Source organism: Zea mays, chromosome 7, assembly GCF_902167145.1.
Source record: "Zea mays cultivar B73 chromosome 7, Zm-B73-REFERENCE-NAM-5.0, whole genome shotgun sequence".
Lineage (NCBI taxonomy): Eukaryota > Viridiplantae > Streptophyta > Magnoliopsida > Poales > Poaceae > Zea > Zea mays.
Genome location: NC_050102.1, coordinates 1,875,052 through 1,888,889, shown reverse-complemented (window position 1 = coordinate 1,888,889; position 13,838 = coordinate 1,875,052). Strand labels below are relative to the sequence as shown.

Genomic DNA, 13,838 nt, shown 5'->3' with positions numbered 1-13,838 from the left:
GACAATATACTTTAACAATATAACGTTTATTATAAAATTGTAACCTATTAAAAAATGAGCATAGGTTCTAAAACAAAATTTGTCATTGCAAGATCTCCGCAGGGAGTCGACCGAGGGTATATCAACCTAGCATCGACACCATCTTTATAACACACTATATTTCGAAAACTCTGTCTTCAAGTCCGGACAGCTGGGTGAGACGACATGAGAGACAAAGAGATGGGTGAGCACACGAAAATATACTCCCTAAATGTAGGAAAATATGATATGAGGCTAACACAAGGAAAGGCTGACAAGGTTTAATGCAATCACTTAAGTGACACATCCTAATAGACCTTAAATCTTAGAACCTATTTACTAGGTGAATCCATCATCTTCTCACAAAAACCATCGAACCAACACTCATATTCCATTTGAGTTAATCAGTACTTGGATTCCATCCAAGTTTCAAATTGAACCATCTATTCTCAAGAAATCCGCTAATCTCAAAGAAGTCTAAACTGCTCTTGTTTATGAGCATGGCTAGTATTTCAATTGTGTAAAGTGCACTGGCGGTCCTCGAACTTGGTATGCTATGTTACTTAAGCCCCCTAACTCATAAAACTAGGAAAATAGGTCAACGAGTTTTGTGGGTCCATACAAAACCGTCCAAATTTGGGTTTGCAAAACTGGATGCCGACGTGGCAAGTCACGTCGAAGCCACTTGGAATCTCGAACTTGGCATGTTGTGTTACATGGGTCCTCGAACTTGGATCTTATGTCACTTAGGTCCCCAAATTTTCGTTAGTGTACTCTATAGAGATTACATGGCTAGTGTTTCAATTCTATACTCTACAAAGATTGAACACTTCCACCACTAGTCATGATGTCTCTTTGCCCTTGGTGATCAACCTCTTGACCCCCTTCTAAGGTAGCTCAGCAGGGTTTGCTTCAAGAACTTTACACTAAAATTGAATTATTATACTAAAAAGCAAATACAAGAGACTCCGAGAAATAGAATTCTTCCCGAAAACTGTCAAGCTATGTTCAGTTGTATGTACGAGTGATAATGGATCATGATCTAAATATTTCTTCACCAAATGTTAGGACCCATAAAAAATTTTATTTAAAAATGAATAGAAATAGAGTCCGATCCTAATCTGATTCGATCCTAAGATTTTATAGTGCAAAATATAAAACTCATTATCACCCCTAGTTGTATATAAAGCCTATTACCGGTTACCACCCTTAGTTGTATGGGGTTTGAGAGAGATTAGAAGAGATTATCCAATGTCCCTCCATCAACCCAAAACGAACATGCCCAATGTGTAGGACTCTTCCAGGAATATTCTGTTTGACTCTAGCACACTCCATGGCTGATTCCTTGAACTGACGGATGGGTCCCACACTGTCGGTGACCATACGTGCTCGTCTAAAAAATCGCTCAGGACACCTTACCAGCAGCTTCTGCACAGCGTCCCCAGTAAAATGTACCCCGAAAACCCCCACCTCCGCTTCCTCCTCTTCCTCGCCGTCGCGGCAGTTGCCGCCGGCGGGGCTGCGGCGAACACCACCCTCACCGCGTCCCTCTCCGGCAACCAGATCAAGATCATCTGGTCCGGACTCCCGGCCCCGGACGGCCTCGACTACGTTGCCATCTACTCGCCGCCGTCCTCCCGCGACCGCGACTTCCTCGGCTATCTCTTCCTCAACGGCTCCGCCTCCTGGCGCGGCGGCTCCGGGGAGCTCTCCCTCCCGCTCCTCCCGACGCTCCGCGCGCCCTACCAGTTCCGTCTCTTTCGCTGGCCCGCCAAGGAGTACTCCTACCACCACGTCGACCACGACCAGAACCCGCTCCCCCACGGCAAGCACCGCGTCGCCGTCTCCGCCGACGTCTCCGTCGGCGACCCCGCCCGCCCCGAGCAGCTGCACCTCGCGTTTGCGGATGAGGTCGACGAGATGCGGGTCCTGTTCGTGTGCGGCGACCGCGGGGAGAGGGTCGTCAGGTACGGGCTGCAGAAGGAGGACGACAAGGAGTGGAAGGAGGTGGGCACGGATGTGAGCACGTACGAGCAGAGGCACATGTGCGATTGGCCGGCCAACAGCAGCGTCGCCTGGAGGGATCCGGGATTCGTCTTCGACGGCCTCATGAAGGGATTGGAGCCCGGAAGGAGGTACTTTTACAAGGTACTGTTAATTATCCCCTGCTGTGGCTTGGAATGGTTCAGATTTTGTGGTTTTGGATAGCAATTTGGCTCTGTATGTATCATTTTTTCTTAAAAAAATTCAGTATTTTCCTTCTGTAAGTAAATTTTGTCCCAGAAAAGGAAAGGTACTATGGCTCCACCCAAGCCATATGTGCTGCATCCTAATGTTGCAGTTGGGTTACCTGAGGTGCACAAGGGTTGGAATTAATTGTGCTTTGGAGTGGGCTGGATGAATCATCGTGTTCGTCTCAAGATTAAATTGTGCTGATTCAGAATTGGCGGCATAGTAAGATTTGTTGATTCAGCTTTGGCAGCGTAGTAAGATTGTTATTCATTAGTTATACAGTTCCTAGTAGTGACATCTTAGGTATTATAGCTATGTGTCGGGGAGGGTTCAGGAAAAATAATGAATTTTGTATTCATCATATGTGCCACAATAAGGCTTTGATTCTCAAGTCCTGCAATCTTTGGAAGTATGCATAGCAGAATTTTTAAAAGAAAGGAATGTCTTGTCCATTGTATTAAAATGTGTTCTTAGGTTGCCGCTTCACATGAGTTGTATGTATTTACTGGCAGTTGCTCATGTATATTGTGGCTGGACTGATTTTTTTCTATTACTTAGTTCAAATGCCAATGTACCCAATACAAAAGGTGTAGTTAGCACTGAATGCTAAGGAACTCAAGTTGGTGTATTGAATATGAGCATTTCAAGCTTTCTGTACTGAACTTATAGTTACAATTTGGATCCATGGACTAGCTTTGCTCAAGTGATATATTCCTTGGTTGGTCTTCACATTGATGTAGTTTGGAATGATCTAAAATTTTCTTGTTCTGGGCACCAATTAATCAACATATCGATATTGTTTTGAAAAAAAACAAGATTCTACTTTATCAATTTATCTCAGGGCAGAAGAGGTTAGCCTTTTCTGCCATATAAGCTGCAGCTGATCAAGTTAGTGTAGTTGCATGCAACCAGGGATTTGAGCTCTAGAGTGGACTGAATCAATTATTCTATGGCAAAGATGGTATCTTGTAGATTCATACTACATGACTTAGTAAGCTTTTGATCTGTATATTGAAAATATGAATGGTGAGAGGTCATGAAAAGGTAGAGCCATGTTACTTTACTGTCAGTTTATAATCGAACTTGTTATTAAGTCTTCAGCATTGACTTGCACACTTTTTTTCTCTCGAAAACGCAGGAGAGCTGCACTTCATTAAGATAAGAAGGTGAACCCCAAAATGGGGCGGTACAAAAGTGGGGTGGCATTTTACGGTGGCCAACGCCTTACATAGACAAACTTATCCATAAGACCGGGAAACAACTCAGCCCTCAGCCCTAGGGGCTCCAGCAAGGCGCCAGTTAGTGGCGTCTTTGCTAATCTCTCGCACCACTTTAGAGATATCTGCAGCCCCTTCATCGAACACACAGTAATTCCGATGCTTCCACAACCACCAAGCAACCAAGCAGACCACCGAGTTGAAACCCTTTCGCTGCTGCTTTGGTACGTTTTGCTCCGCCCGTTGCCACCAGACTTGGAAGTTGTCCTCCCCAGGGGAGGGGCACAAGTGTTGAAGATTGCAGGCGGAAAGGACCTGGAACCAGACTTGCCTTGAGAAGACGCAGCCAGCCAGCAGGTGTTGAATTGTTTCCTCTTCTTGATTACAGAGCACACAACAGTGAGGATGTTCCAGTCCTCTTCTCGCCAAACGGTCAGCTGTCCAACGTCTATTTAGACTCGCTAACCAAAGGAAAAACTTGCACTTCGGAGGGGCCCAGGACTTCCAAATCCTATGGGCAGGTTCAAAAGCAATGGAGCCTATAAAGAACCTCTGGTAAGCCGATCTCGAAGAGCACTGTCCTGAGGTTGAGGGGGTCCAAAGGTGCTGGTCACTAACTCCCGGCGCAAGACTAACCGTTTCCATGACATCCCAGAGTTGAAGGTACTCCATGAGAACTTGAGCATCCAGAACACCCCTGATATCTCTGACCCAACAACCATCAACCAAAGCCTCCTGCACCGTTCTACCCCGCTTGAACTTAGAAGGGACCAGCCTGCAAAGGGATGGTGCCAAAACTGAAAGTGAGTGACCCTGAATCCATCTGTCTTGCCAAAACAACGTGCCAGCCCCATCTCCAACGATCGATACTTACAAAATAGGAAATAGGATTCAATGCAACCAACTGTACTGGTGTAGCTAGCAGTATCACTACCACTTGAAGTATGATCTCTATGAGCATTCCATTGAAAACTGACGTTAGTATACAGATCCCTGAAGTGTAAGTTTCTGAGAGCTTGCTGTATTGTTAGAAGGCTCAGTAAGCACTAAGAACTACTGTTTGAGTGAAGAGTTTGAACATCGGATATTTCATTTCGAATTTGTAATTCTTAAAATTTAGATTTTTGTTCTGAATACTAGAACTAGGATCCAGTTTTATAGGGAGTTAAACACCACTGGCCTTCTCCCTTGTGAGCATGCTGTTTATATTAATTCTCCTCGTACATTAAATTTAATCAACTCAACCGTTTTGGCAGGTTGGTAGTGACACAGGAGGATGGAGTGAGATATACAGCTTCATTTCACGTGACAGTGAAGCCAGTGAGACCAATGCTTTTCTATTTGGTGACATGGGAACTTATGTGCCTTATAACACCTACATTCGCACACAATCTGAGAGCTTGTCCACTGTAAAGTGGATCCTTCGTGATATTGAAGCCCTTGGAGATAAACCCGCCTTTATTTCACACATTGGGGACATCAGCTATGCTAGAGGTTATTCTTGGGTCTGGGATCATTTCTTCAGCCAGATCGAGCCTATTGCTGCCAATACTCCATACCATGTCTGTATAGGAAATCATGAGTATGATTGGCCATCACAACCCTGGAAACCATGGTGGGCTACATATGGAACGGACGGTGGAGGCGAATGTGGAATACCTTATAGTGTCAAGTTCAGAATGCCGGGCAATTCTATTCTACCTACAGGTAATGGTGGCCCAGACACCAGGAATCTTTATTACTCCTTCGACTCAGGCGTGGTGCATTTCGTCTACATGTCGACCGAAACAAATTTTGTTCAGGGAAGTGACCAGCACAACTTCTTGAAAACGGACCTTGAGAAGGTGAACCGAAGTAGAACACCGTTTGTTGTTTTTCAGGGCCACCGCCCCATGTACACCTCGAGCGATGAAACCAGGGACGCGGCTTTGAAACAGCAGATGCTCCAGAATCTGGAACCGCTGCTGGTGACATACAATGTGACCCTCGCGCTATGGGGACATGTCCACAGGTACGAGAGGTTCTGCCCGATGAAGAATTCCCAATGTGTCAACACTTCATCAAGCTTCCAGTACTCTGGCGCTCCTGTGCATCTTGTGATCGGGATGGGCGGCCAAGACTGGCAACCTGTATGGCAACCGAGGCCTGATCACCCAGACGTCCCTATCTTTCCTCAGCCTGAGCGTTCCATGTACCGCGGTGGCGAGTTTGGATACGCCAGACTTGTGGCAACAAGGGAGAAGCTAACACTGACTTATGTGGGGAACCATGATGGGCAGGTCCATGATATGGTGGAGATATTTTCTGGCCTGGTATCCCCCAGTAACAGTAGTGTTGCTGAGGCGGTGGATGGAACCAAACTTGGCACAGGAGTCAGCACCGTGCGGAAAATTTCTCCGCTGTACTTGGAAATCGGAGGCAGTGTGATGTTTGCGCTGCTCCTGGGATTTTCCTTTGGGATACTTGTCAGGAGAAAGAAAGAAGCTGCACAGTGGACTCAAGTAAAGAATGAGGAATCGTAGTAGTGTTGCCAATACCGTGAGCCTGGTGCAGTGGTGGTGATCCAAACTTGTGTGGGTGTAATTACTGGAGTAGAACCTAACAAAGTGAAGGCATTTCTGACTTCTTGGGGGGCTCCGCGTCCTCTTGGTACAACTAGTGTATTGATAGTCTTGGGAAATGAAGGTTCTGATCGCATATCTGTTGTTGTAATAGTTCAATGTATAAGCATGTAATAAGTGATATAATGTTCACATTGCTTTGGTTGACACAAGTGTGTAACATGTGCTACCACAAGTGATTCTGGGCGTCCTTTGTAGTTGAACCATATTTGTTTTATGATCCTGCTTTTCTGTATCATCTGCCTGCTTTTGTTAGCAGATGTACGGAATCTTCTGTACTTGGAGTTTATACCTAACAACATACTTATATATTTATATTACAAACCTGTCTGATACAGCTTCATGAGCTATTGGAAGCTGTGGAGCTCTCTTTTTCAAAACAGTTTTATAGATGAAGCTCTTCATTTACGCTTGTACAAAGGAATGAAGAGAGGTAGTTGAAAAAAAGCAACTTTTTTACATCTCTGTCTTATTTTTATCTTTCAGCCATGCATGAAATTGTTGGTGAAGCTGTTTTGCAAAATATTTTTTTCCCAAAACAGTTTAAATTCATCTTAGAAAGCTACTCAACAGCTTCATGGATGAAACTGATGAGATTTTGCAAACGGGTCCTACACATTCGAAATATCTAAATGAGCGGTCAAGCATGGTTTCTTTGGACGATGTTGAAGACTTGGATCAGAAACGCCATCCGGGACACCGTGACCAGGTCCGGCGGCGAAGCGAGATGGTGTCATCCAAGAAAGTGTGCGTGGTCGGCGCTGGCGTGTCGGGGCTGGCGTGTGCCCGCGAGCTGCTCCGCGAGGGCCACGACGTGACGGTCATGGAGCAGAGCGGCGGCGTCGGCGGGCAGTGGCTGTACGACCCGAGGGCGGACGGCGGCGACCCACTCGGCGCTGCCGGCGCGCACAGCAGCATGTACGCCTCCGTCCGGCTCATCAGCCCGAGGGAGCTCACGGGCTTCTCCGACTTCCCCTTCTTCCCCAGAGACGACGGCACCGGCGACTCCCGGCGGTACCCGGGGCACGCTGAGTTCCTGAGGTACATCAGGGACTTCTGCGACGCGTTCGGGCTCATGGACGTCGTCAGGCTCAACACCAAGGTCCTGCGCGTCGGCCTGGCGGCGCCGCGTGCCGCTGATGACGGTGACGGCATCAAGCGGTGGACGGTGAGTTGGTCTAGACATCGTGGCTGCGATGGCGAGGTGGTCACCACGGAGGAGGAGGTGTTTGACGCCGTCGTCGTCGCCGTCGGCCAGTACACCCAGCCACGGCTCCCAACCATCAGAGGTTGGTTCCGACCGAATGCGTCGTTGTTCATGCCCGGCCTGTTGCTCAACTGATGGATGCTGCTCGTATAGGCATGGACAAGTGGAGCAGGAGGCAGCTGCACTCCCACTCGTATAGGGTCCCCGATTCCTTCCACGGCGAGGTGGTGGTGATCGTGGGCTTCCGTCATAGCGGCGTGGACATCGCGCTGGAGCTCTCCAAGTTGGCGAGGGAGGTGCACGTCAGCGTCAAGTCCATGGAGGCGCTCACTCCCGCCGTGTCCAAGGCCGTCGCCAGGCACAGCGACCTGCACCTGCACCTCCAGGAAAGGAAACCGTGCAGCTACAAATCTATGCTCCAATATTCGCTGGTTCAGAATCTGATCCAGCAATCCAGGTACGGACGGTGACCTGACAAATTAAATGTGGCTTGCATATCGCAGATCGAGTGCTTGCGCGAGGATGGGCAGGTAACGTTCGCCGACGGCTCGCGTGTCGCCGCCGACTCCATCATCTACTGCACCGGGTACGACTGCTCGTTCCCGTTCCTGGACACGGGAGGCCTGGTGACCGTCGACGACAGCCGCGTCGGCCCGCTGTACGAGCACACGTTCCCGCCGGCGCTGGCGCCGTCGCTGTCCTTCGTGGGGTTGCCGAGGATGGTGCTGGTGCCGCGGTTCTACGAGGCGCAGGCGAGGTGGGTGGCGCAGGCGCTGTCGGGCTGGCGGCCGCTGCCGCCGTCGGAGGAGATGGCGCGCTCCGCCGAGGAGTACCACCGCGCCAGGGAGGCGGCCGGCGTGCCCAGGCGCCTCTCGCACGCCCTCTTCTTCGACATGGACTACTGCGACGAGTTCGGGGCCAAGCACTGCGGCTTCCCGCCGGTGGAGGGGTGGAAGAGGGACCTCCTGTCGTTGTCTCTCGCAAGCGCCAGCGACGGCGCCGTGGAGAGCTACCGTGACAGCTACCATGACAGCGACCTGGTTCGGGAGGGATTGCGCTCCGAGGGCTGGTGGCCGTGGCTCCCAGATCCACAATGAAGACGACGGCGCAGAGATTCACAACTACCGCCACGCAGCGCTGCTGGCTGCTGCACTACTCTAGGTACTTTTTGTTACAAGATAGTGTACTGTGATCGAGCTCATCCACCCATCCATTGTAACAGTTATTATCCAAGGGTCATACCCTTGGTAATCCTATGTACGTATGTATATAAGGACTACTCTCTGTAATAAACAACAGTTACTGGCCTCTGTCATTTTGTTTCTCTCTCAATTCTCTTTTGCCACTGAGTATATTTCAACACGTTATCAGCGCTGTCTCAAAGAAGATCAAGAGAAGCGAGAAAGGAAAATGAAGAACTGTCATAGACATCGGCGAGATGATGCCCGTTGGATCAACCAAGATGTTCTTCATCATGTTCTAGTAAGGATCGTTTGTTCCTCTTGCAACTGCGGTGATCTGGATTAGCCTACCTCTCACAAACAGCTAGCCAAAAGGGCGCTGTGGCCGGTAGTGCCCGTGCCTGGGCTACGTGTGTCCACGCTGGGTCACCCGCACTGAGGCCGTGCAGTGCTGCGGGGTGCCGCGTTAACCGAGACTGCGCCGGGCTGTCAGGTCCAAGCCAGAGGAGGAACAAGACATCGGCAGCGAACTCGGCACGACGCAACGGCGTGCGCGGCAGCGTCGTCCTAACTCAAAGTTTGTTGGGCCGCAGTGGGCTCTGTAATGGCATGGACCAAACTTGTGAATGAGCGGTAATCGGACGCGTGAGGGAGTGTGTTCCAGACGCTGGTAAAGGCGCCGCCGTGTTGGCTGGCGGAAGCAAGCAACAGAAAGCACGTTCGTATCCTTCTCTCGTCTTCCTCTCCTTCTCCAATTCCTCTCCGAGAGCTTCTAGCCTAGCACTCCGTTAACATTTGGTATCGGACGAGTTCGATCTGGAGGATCTACCACCAATACCCGGTCGTCGTCCTCGCTCGACAGCGTCGGCAGCGATGGATGCAGCGCTGCAGCGGGTGCTGGATCAGCTCGCTCCGATGCAGCGGGCGTTGGATCAACTCGCCCCAATGGAGGCGCGCCTGACTGAAGCGATGTCCTGCCGCTACGACGACCTCACGCGACGCATCACGGACGTCGAGCAGAAGTCCGAGGCGCGATTCATCTCCCTCGAGATGGATCAAGCCCAGATCGAAGGATGGCGGCCGAGCATCGAAAAGCGCTTGGACAACATCGCGCTGGAACTGAATCGTGCCAACAAGTTCATGGAGCGCGGAACCCTCGCGACCGACTTCACCAAACCAGGGTTGATTCCATCCTCGTCAGCGGCATTCGGGTGCCCGTATGCTGGATTTCAAGTTCCCGATGGGCCAGATGGCCACCGCCTTCCTCATCACCACCGGGACGGTGGGTTTGAGCGAGTTCCGCTCCAAACCCACGGCCCGGTCAAGGGTACGTGTCCTGATCCATTCTCACATGGCCATGATCAGTTTGGTGATACTTCACGGGATGTAGATGGGAGCGGTCGTCGTGACGGAGTTCATGGGGGCAGTGGCAACCTGCCACGTCTCAATTTTCCTTCGTTCGACGGGGATAACTCGCAATTGTGGAAGTCCTTATGTGAAAATTACTTTGATATGTATGACGTTGATCCTCGCATGTGGATACGGGTTGCTACTATGCATTTTTCTGGGCGCGCCAAGGGATGGCTGCAATCCGTTGGGCGCCGCATACCCTTCTGGTCGTGGATGGAATTCTGTACTCAGGTGCATGATCGCTTTGGGCGGGATCAACATGAAGCGCTGATCCGTCAGTTGTTCCACATTAGACAGTCGGGTTTGGTCGGGGATTATGTTGAGCGTTTCTTGTCATTAGTAGACCACTTAACTGCATATGAGGAAAATGTCGATCCCTTGTATTATACTATGCGATTCATTGATGGCTTGCATGATGATATTAAATCTGTTATTATGGTGCAACGTCCTTCCACTCTGGATACTGCCTGCTCCCTTGCATTGGTGCAGGAAGAAGCCTTGGCTTCTGGACGGGGACGCCGAACTACTGTGGCAGCTGGCCGGCTTCCTTCAAAAATGGATCATCAGTCCTACAATCCAAAATGGGATCAGCCTGCAGATTCTATGAAACCAGGCTCTACTGATGACAAGCTAGCTTCATTGCGACGTTATAGGCGTGCTCGAGGTTTATGTGACAAGTGTGCTGAGAAGTGGAGTTACGGGCATAAATGTGCGGCGGCTGCTCATCTGCATGCTCTCGAGGAGGTCTGGGAATTATTGGTCCCCGAGGAACCTGCTCCTCCAGACCCTCCACCGGAATCCATGTCTGAACCAGTAACGGAAGTGGAACAGCTGTTCATGTCAGTATCTCAGGCTGCATGGGGAACATCTGAGGAGGTGCGTACTCTGAAGTTTGAGGCCATTATTCAGAATCACCCTGTGCTTATACTGTTGGACAGTGGCAGTTCACATTCCTTTTTGCATGACAAGTTTCAGTCACTGTTATCCAACATTCAGTTGGTGCCTACATCATTATGTGTTCGTGTGGCTAGTGGTGCTGTTTTGCAGTGTACACATAAGATTTTGCAGCTGCAATGGGAGCTTCAAGGTTGTTCTTTCATTTCTGATGTTACATTATTGCCACTACCTTCTTACGACATGATTATTGGGATGGATTGGCTCCAGACTTTCAGTCCTATGCGGGTTCATTGGGAGCATAAGTGGCTGTCTATACCATACAAGGGTGCCAATGTTACATTACATGGTCAATCAGCTGCTATACCTGAATGTACCATAGTGGAACTATTATTGGTGTCTACTACTGCCACTACTGTAACACAACAAGTTGTACCAGATCAAGTGCAGTTCATATTACAGAAATTTGCTTCAGTATTCGCTGATCCAGTGGGACTGCCACCTTCGCGGGAGTGCGACCATGTTATTCCACTGATACAGGGCGCTCAACCGGTTAGTGTGAGGGCTTATCGATATCCTCCCCAGTTAAAAGATGAGATCGAAAAACAGATTACTGAGATGCTCCAACAGGGTGTTATCCAACAGAGCTATAGTCCATTTGCTTCTCCTGTTTTGTTGGTTCGGAAAAAAGATAATACATGGCGATTTTGTGTTGATTATCGCTACTTGAATGCTCTTACCATTAAGAGTAAATACCCTGTGCCCGTCTTTGATCAGCTCATCGATGAGTTAGCCAACGCTCACTGGTTCAGCAAGTTGGACCTCAAAGCCGGGTACCATCAGATCTTGTTGAAAGCTGGAGAAGAATACAAGACGGCATTTCAAACTCATATTGGACATTATGAGTTTCGTGTAATGGCTTTTGGACTCACTGGTGCACCGAACACATTTTTGGCTGCAATGAATGCAACTCTGAAAACAGTACTGCGACGGTGTGCTTTGGTGTTCTTTGACGACATCCTCATATACAGTCCAACGCTAGAAGATCACTTGCTACATTTGTCTGAAGTTCTGAACTTATTATCCCGCGATCATTGGAAAGTGAAGCTTTCAAAGTGTGAATTCGCTCAGCAACAAATTGTATATCTTGGGCATGTTATCAGCGCTCAAGGCGTATCAACGGACCCTGACAAAATTCAAGCAATAGAGAAGTGGCCCGCCCCTACAAATGCCAAAGAGTTGCGCAGTTTTTTGGGCCTTGCCGGCTTTTATCGCAAGTTTGTTCGTCACTTTGGCGTGATTAGTCGTCCTCTCTTCAACCTCCTCAAGAAACACTCAGTATTTCTCTGGACTCAGGATCATCAACAAGCATTTCAGCTCCTAAAAACTGCTCTGGTTACAGCACCGGTCTTGGCGCTTCCAGACTTTACCAAACCATTCAGTATTCACACAGATGCTTGTCAATACAATGTTGGTGCCGTCCTCATGCAGCAAGATCACCCGTTGGCATTTCTCAGTCGTGCTTTGGGTCCCAAGAACCAAGGACTTTCAACTTACGAAAAGGAGTATATGGCTATTCTGTTGGCAGTGAATCATTGGCGTTCCTACCTGCAGCTTGCTGAATTCATTATATACACAGATCACAGCAGCCTTACGCAATTGAATGAGCAACGTTTGCATACTCCTTGGCAGCAGAAGGTATACACTAAGCTGATTGGTCTCCAATATAAGATTGTGTATAGAAAGGGCTCCGACAACGCAGCAGCTGATGCTCTGCCCCGTTTGCCCCGGCCGTCAGCAGACTGTTTCGCTGTTTCTCATTGTTCCCCAGCATGGTTACATGATGTGGTTGCCGGTTATGACAACAATCCTACAGCCCAACAGCTGTTAACAAGTTTGTCAGTACAGTCGGATGATTCCAGACCCTTCTCTCTGCGTCAGGGTGTAATACGTTACAAAGGGCGCGTGTGGTTGGACGGTAACTCTGAATTACAGCAGCGGGTTCTCCAGGCGATGCATGATTCTGCTATTGGCGGTCATTCAGGCATACCTGTCACTTACGGCCGATTGAAACAACTATTTTATTGGCCATGAATGAAGTCTGCTGTTCAGGCTTATGTGCATTCTTGTTCAGTCTGTCAACAGGCGAAGCCGGAAAGGGTTAAGTACCCAGGCCTTCTCCAACCATTGTCAGTACCGCCGCAAGCCTGGCATACGATTTCACTCGACTTCATCGAGGGATTACCCCGTTCTGGACATGCTAATTGCATCTTGGTGGTTGTGGATAAGTTCTCCAAATATGGGCACTTCTTGATTTTATCCCATCCATTCACTGCTGCTCATGTTGCTCGGGTGTTTTTGGATCACATCTATAAATTGCATGGATTACCTACCAATATTATTTCAGACCGTGATCGTATTTTTACGAGTACGTTCTGGCAGAATTTATTCCGGCTCACCGACACCAAGCTTTGTATGTCATCAGCTTATCACCCGCAATCGGATGGCCAAACCGAGAGACTCAATCAGTGTCTTGAAACCTTTTTGCGCTGTTTCGTGCACACTTGCCCTTCCAAGTGGTCACAATGGATTTCTGTTGCTGAATACTGGTATAATACTAGTTTTCATTCTGCCCTCGGTCGGTCGCCTTTCGAAGTATTATATGGTTACAAGCCGAAGCACTTTGGGTTATCTGCTGCTTCCGTAACTTCTGTTCCTGAATTGAACGAGTGGATGCAAGAACGGGAGGTCATGAACAAGGTCATTCAACTACATCTGCAGCGTGCATGTGACCGTATGAAGCGCCAGGCCGATAAGAAGAGAACAGAGCGCGTCTTCGCTGTCGGTGATTCTGTCTACCTCAAGTTACAACCCTATGTACAATCTTCAGTGGCAGCACGTTCCAACAACAAACTTGCTTTTCGATTCTTTGGTCCTTATAAGATTCTGGACAAAGTTGGGTCTGTAGCATACCGCCTGCAACTTCCAGATTCCAGCACGGTGCATCCAGTTTTCCATGTATCCTAGCTCAAGCTCGCGGTTGGTCGCAATCATACTG

At 49.0% G+C, this 13,838-nt stretch overlaps 2 protein-coding genes across 3 annotated transcripts; both read left to right on the top strand.

The window, feature by feature from the left end:
- Positions 1-1,430: 1,430 nt before the first annotated feature.
- Positions 1,431-6,407, top strand: LOC100286077 (uncharacterized). The gene is made up of 2 exons (NM_001364924.2): positions 1,431-2,166; positions 4,724-6,407. The coding sequence occupies exons 1-2, from the start codon at positions 1,468-1,470 to the stop codon at positions 5,987-5,989; spliced, it is 1,965 nt and encodes a 654-aa protein (NP_001351853.2). The 5' UTR covers positions 1,431-1,467; the 3' UTR covers positions 5,990-6,407.
- A 30-nt stretch (positions 6,408-6,437) lies between these two features.
- On the top strand, positions 6,438-8,619 carry LOC103631875 (flavin-containing monooxygenase FMO GS-OX-like 8). 2 transcript variants are annotated; one of them, XM_023300630.1, is made up of 4 exons: positions 6,438-6,521; positions 6,631-7,377; positions 7,449-7,681; positions 7,799-8,619. In XM_023300630.1, exons 2-4 carry the CDS (start codon positions 6,666-6,668, stop codon positions 8,390-8,392), a joined length of 1,539 nt encoding a protein of 512 aa, XP_023156398.1. In that variant the 5' UTR covers positions 6,438-6,521; positions 6,631-6,665; the 3' UTR covers positions 8,393-8,619. The 2 variants fall into 2 exon arrangements, with proteins under 2 accessions (XP_023156398.1, NP_001351852.1); NM_001364923.1 differs by lacking the exon at positions 6,438-6,521 and having other exon boundaries at positions 6,791-7,377; positions 7,799-8,470.
- Positions 8,620-13,838: the final 5,219 nt, after the last annotated feature.